General features: G+C 46.2%; 1 protein-coding gene across 1 annotated transcript; it reads left to right on the top strand.

The window, feature by feature from the left end:
* The first annotated feature begins 1000 nt into the window (after positions 1–1000).
* Positions 1001–4922, top strand: cfap77 (cilia and flagella associated protein 77). Its single transcript, XM_073465317.1, has 6 exons — positions 1001–1063; positions 1985–2084; positions 3601–3838; positions 3921–4026; positions 4206–4307; positions 4794–4922. The coding sequence occupies exons 1-6, from the start codon at positions 1001–1003 to the stop codon at positions 4914–4916; spliced, it is 732 nt and encodes a 243-aa protein (XP_073321418.1). The 3' UTR covers positions 4917–4922.
* The last annotated feature ends 655 nt before the right edge of the window (positions 4923–5577 follow it).

Raw genomic sequence — 5577 nt, 5'->3', positions numbered from 1 at the left:
TACATGTATCAGTAGCAGTACTACATGTATCAGTAGCAGTACTACATGTATCAGTAGCAGTATAAGTACTACATGTATCAGTAGCAGTACTACATGTATCTGTATCAGTAGCAGTACTACATGTATCAGTAGCAGTACTACATGTATCAGTAGCAGTACTACATGTATCTGTATCAGTAGCAGTACTACATGTATCAGTATCAGTACTACATGTATCTGTATCAGTATCAGTACTACATGTATCAGTAGCAGTACTACATGTATCAGTAGCAGTACTACATGTATCAGTAGCAGTATCAGTACTACATGTATCAGTAGCAGTACTACATGTATCAGTAGCAGTACTACATGTATCAGTAGCAGTATAAGTACTACATGTATCAGTAGCAGTACTACATGTATCTGTATCAGTAGCAGTACTACATGTATCAGTAGCAGTACTACATGTATCAGTAGCAGTACTACATGTATCAGTAGCAGTACTACATGTATCAGCAGCAGCATCAGTACTACATGTATCAGCAGCAGTATCAGTACTACATGTATCAGCAGCAGTATCAGTACTACATGTATCAGCAGCAGTACTACATGTATCTGTAGCAGTACTACATGTATCAGTAGCAGTACTACATGTATCAGTAGCAGTACTACATGTATCAGTATCAGCACTACATGTATCAGCAGCAGTATTACATGTATCAGTAGCAGTATCAGTACTACATGTATCAGCAGCAGCATCAGTACTACATGTATCAGCAGCAGCAGCAGTACTACATGTATCAGTAGCTGTACTACATGTATCAGCAGCAGTACTACATGTATCAGCAGCAGTACTACATGTATCAGCAGCAGTACTACATGTATCAGCAGCAGTACTACATGTATCAGTAGCAGCATCAGTACTACATGTATCAGCAGCAGTACTACATGTATCAGCAGCAGTACTACATGTAGCAGTATCAGTATATTTACATCTTCATCTTCATCAGTCACAGGAAACATGTCATCACCACGAGTGGGCGTGGTCAGAGACTCCATGCTGACCAATCCGCTGCTGATCAAGGTGAAGGAGACCCTGCACACACACACATACAGACACACACACACATACAGACACACACACACATACAGACAGACACGCACACACACATACAGACACACACGCACACACACACACACACACACACACTGAGTTACTGTAAACAAGCAAAACAATGTACACATACTGTAGGGCTTTTATTGTGAAGGAGCAGGAGGGCTTTTATTGTGAAGGAGCTGCAGTTTTGTTTCAGACTGTAATTAACATAAAAACTACAATGATTTCAAAATAAGCAAGTTTTATTTATTTAAATCAACAAACAAACAAACAAACAAACAAACAAACATCTCATCCATCACTTCCTTTAACCAGCTGTGAGCGATGACATCACACAGTTTGTGACATCATCCTGAGTGTAACACCTCCTGATGAACAGCAGGTGGCAGCAGAGACTCAGACTGTGAGGAGCTGCTTCAGACGTCAGGTGGTCCGAATACAGTCCAGGACAGAGAGGAGGGGCCCCGCCGGGCCCCGGGGCAGATGCTGACCCGCCGGGCCCCGGGGCAGATGCTGACCCGCCGGGCCCCGGGGCAGATGATGACCCGCCGGGCCCTCCTCTCTCTGTACTGTGTCCTGAGTTGTTGTCCGGATGAGGCTCATGAGATTTAGACGTGTTTTCATCTTTAAAGAAACAGCTTTGATTGTTTCCTCCTCGTCAGTGAATGCCTCGCTCTGCCGTCTTCATGTAATAAAGATCATTTAATGACCTCCAGCTGTGTTCGGGCCCAGTCTCTACAGACACCGTGACATCATCACTGTGTGCAGATGTAGTTCTACCTGATGGTGCATTCAAGGACACTGACTGAAGCGATGACACAGTGATGTCACCCTGTTGCTTGTGACGCTTGGTCCTTGAACGCACCACATCACGTGTCCCTCCTGTAGGCTCCTCTGGGTCAGACCAGGTCCAGAGGTCTGCTCGGTCCTGGTCCAGATTTCACTTTCGGAACCAGCAGCAGCTTAAGAGATGGAGGCGTGGCCGAGGGTAAGCCCCGCCCACTGTAGCATTAGCATGTAGCATTAGCATGTGATGTTTGTTGAATACTCATATTTGCAGTGGTTGAAAGTCATCACACAGTACAGAACATCTCACAGGTAACTGTTATACTTTTTACTCCATTACATGTGTCTGACAGCTTTAGTTGCTGGTTACTAATTTTACAGGACTGTATCTTGTAGTGGAGTATTTTCACAGTGTAGTATTAGTACTTTTACTGCAGTAAAGTACCTGAGTACCATTCAGCATGTATTAGCTGCAGACTGCTAACATTAGCATCAACATGTGAAGTGACATATTGTTCACTTATATCAGTAAACACATCAACAACATGATGGTGTGTGTGTGTGTGTGTGTGTGTGAGGTGTAGCAGCGGTCAGCTGTCACAGTGTGTTTGCATGAAGGAAACATGCCTTCAGGCAACAATCACTGCTGTCACACACACACACACACACACACACACACACACACACACACACTAACCACAGGTCTGGTGTGTGTGCTCTCATGTGTTTTTCAGTTTTATGGTTTTCTTCAGTTGATCTGTTGGTTTGTTTCTGTTCTGAAGCGTACAGACCTCTAAGATGGTCTGGATCAGGTCTGGATCAGAACAGATCTGGATCAGGTCTGGATCAGATCTGGATCAGGTCTGTTTACTGTCTCTAAAGTCCAAACTAAACTGGAGCGGCAGGGTTCAGTGGTTCTGCTCCACAGATCTGAAACAACTCGGTCTGAAAGCTCAGAACTGAGTTATTTTAGAAACATTTTGTTTTATTTGTATAAAATCAATAAATCAATAAATCAAATGATCTGACACGTGAAAGAAAAGTATCTGTCACTGCTTCAGGCCTCTAATAAGCTCATCCAGTGGCAGATGTACTGCTAAAGCTATTAGCGCTATAGCACAAGAATATCAGAGAAAGTGCAGCTGCAGTTTCCAAATGCTAACATGCTAGACAGCAGTGATAGCAGCGATGCTAACAGTCGTCATGTTGGTTGTTTACAGTCGTGATGATAATGTTCAAGGTTTTCTTACATGTGAGTGACACATCAGGCAGTTGATACCGTTAGCGTTGATGCTAACGATGTGCTCCTTTCACTATACACAGCCTCTGAGCTGGTCGTTCAGCAGCTAACAAGATTAGCACAAAGCTAACAGCCTCTGAGCCGGTCGTTCAGCAGCTAACAAGGTAAGCACAAAGCTAACAGCCTCTGAGCCGGTCGTTCAGCAGCTAACAAGGTTAGCACAAAGCTAACAGCCTCTGAGCCGGTCGTTCAGCAGCTAACAAGGTTAGCACAAAGCTAACAGCCTCTGAGCCGGTCGTTCAGCAGCTAACAAGGTTAGCACAAAGCTAACAGCCTCTGAGCCGGTCGTTCAGCAGCAGTGACAGTTTATAGAGAGACTCAGGCATACAGCGACTACAACTCCCACAGAGCTGAGTGTTGAGCAGTGAGGGATGCTGGGAGATGTAGTTCCTGATCTGTATCCGTGTTGTGGTGTCAGTTTTGTCCAGTTGGAGCATTCAGTCCAGATGTGGAGACACTGCTCAGCCCGCCGCTCCAGACTTCGTGTCTCTCAACCGGGACGCGGTGCGGTCCGGTCTGGTGACGTCCAAAGAGCTGAGTCAGTACCGGGCTCAGAGGGGCAGGACCAGGAGCCAAAAGCCCGCCCCCAGACGGCAGGAGGGCGGGGCTTCAAGGAGCCCAGCGGTGCCTGACATCACCTTTGGAGTCACAACCAGGTGAGGGGACACCCACAGCGGATTATTGATTATTGATTATTGATTGATTTTGATTGATGACACAGATCGATGTCTCCATCAGGCCGGCGTCTCCACTGGCAGACCTGCTCTCTCATCAGTATGCTCACCGCTGGATCGATGAACAGCTGAGCAGGAATCAAACCAGCAACCACAGCCAGCTGCAGAGGGTGAGAGAGAGAGGGAGTGAAGCTCGAACGCCCACAGCTGATCACTGTGTGTGTGTGTGTGTTAATAATGTTGTAGGGACACAAACTCACATTTTGGGGGACTGTGTGTGTGTGTGTGTGTGTGTGCGCGTGTGTGTGTGCGTGTGTGTGTGTGTGTGTGTGTGTGTGTGTGTGTGCAGATCAAACCGGGCTGTATTCCTGACACCAGAACCAGCCTGTTGAGGAGGAGCCGACCTCTGCCCGTCACACACACTCCGTTCAGACCGCCTCAGTTCTCTCAGGTACAAACACCTGGTCTCTGTATTAAAGGAACAGTTCACCCAGTCGGTCCACAGTGACTGAACTATACTTTCTATTTTTGGGTGAACTGCTCCTTTAAAGCTGCACTAATCAATAATGTATAGAAACAGTGACTCATATGACTGTGTGATGTAAAGTGTCTCTGTCTCTGCAGCTCTGTGGAGCTTTTAGCCTCTTTTAGCTCCTTGTTTATGTTTTTGCGATACATTTCCTGTCTGGTTCAGTCTCAGTATTTTCAGAATAAAAGCTGTAAAAAGTCTCCAAACAGCAGACGGACAGAGACAGAGAGGACTGGACCTCTCCTCCTTCACCCCACCATCATCTGTTCATCTCCCTGTCTTTATTCTGTCTGTCTGTCTGTGTGAGAGCCACTGGATGTCACACTGAGGACAAACACCAACAAACAAACAAATAAACAAACAAACAAACAAACGCATGACCTCCTCCTCTCTCCTCCTCCTCCTCAGGTTCCTCCTGCTCTGGACACCTTCAGGAGTCCGGAGGCTCGTCTCCGGGCGTTCAGGGCTCATCAGTCAGACTCGGTGTCCAGGAGAGGAGCTCAGGGTCTGGGGACGTACAGTGTGGACTGACGAGACGAGGAGGACACACACTGAAACAGACAACATGAAAACATTGATACAAATAAACATGAAAGCATGTGTACCCTGTGTGTTGTGTTGTAGTTTCCACCGAGACTCTTCCTCACACTCATCACATGATTGTTCTTCTCTATGCTGATGATGCTGTGATCTACTGTTCTTCCTCAGCAGCAGAACCACGTCAGAACTTTACCAGAACTACTCATCAGCTTCATTCAACACCGTGTTTGGTCACCCAGCCTGGGAGCATTAGCCACCTGATGAGACCAGAACATGGGTTTAATAAAGCTGGTGAGTAGCTCTCCTGGTAAAGTAACACGTCTCATGCAGCTGCTGAGGTTGAAGGTTTCGATCCTCTCTGTAATTTTTGCTGCATGAAGAAAACTTTGGCCGTCATAAAATCTTTAATTTTGAAACCACAAGAAGTTCTCAGACGTCTGTGACTGAAGTCTAAAACTACGCTGTAGAGACTTCAGTGTTGAACCCTGTGAGGACGTCACCTGGTCGTCAACCGTGAACGCTGAAAAGACGCTTAAAGACTCTGATTCTGGCTCCGCTGCAGACTTTTGGAGACATTTCTGCTCAGATAGCAGAAAAGGAAATTTAGCCTCAGCTAAAGCTAGCCGTCTATCTATGTAGCTCACAGCTAGCT

This window comes from Pagrus major, chromosome 5, assembly GCF_040436345.1.
Source record: "Pagrus major chromosome 5, Pma_NU_1.0".
Taxonomy (NCBI): domain Eukaryota; kingdom Metazoa; phylum Chordata; class Actinopteri; order Spariformes; family Sparidae; genus Pagrus; species Pagrus major.
This window is presented reverse-complemented; position numbering and strand designations above follow the sequence as displayed.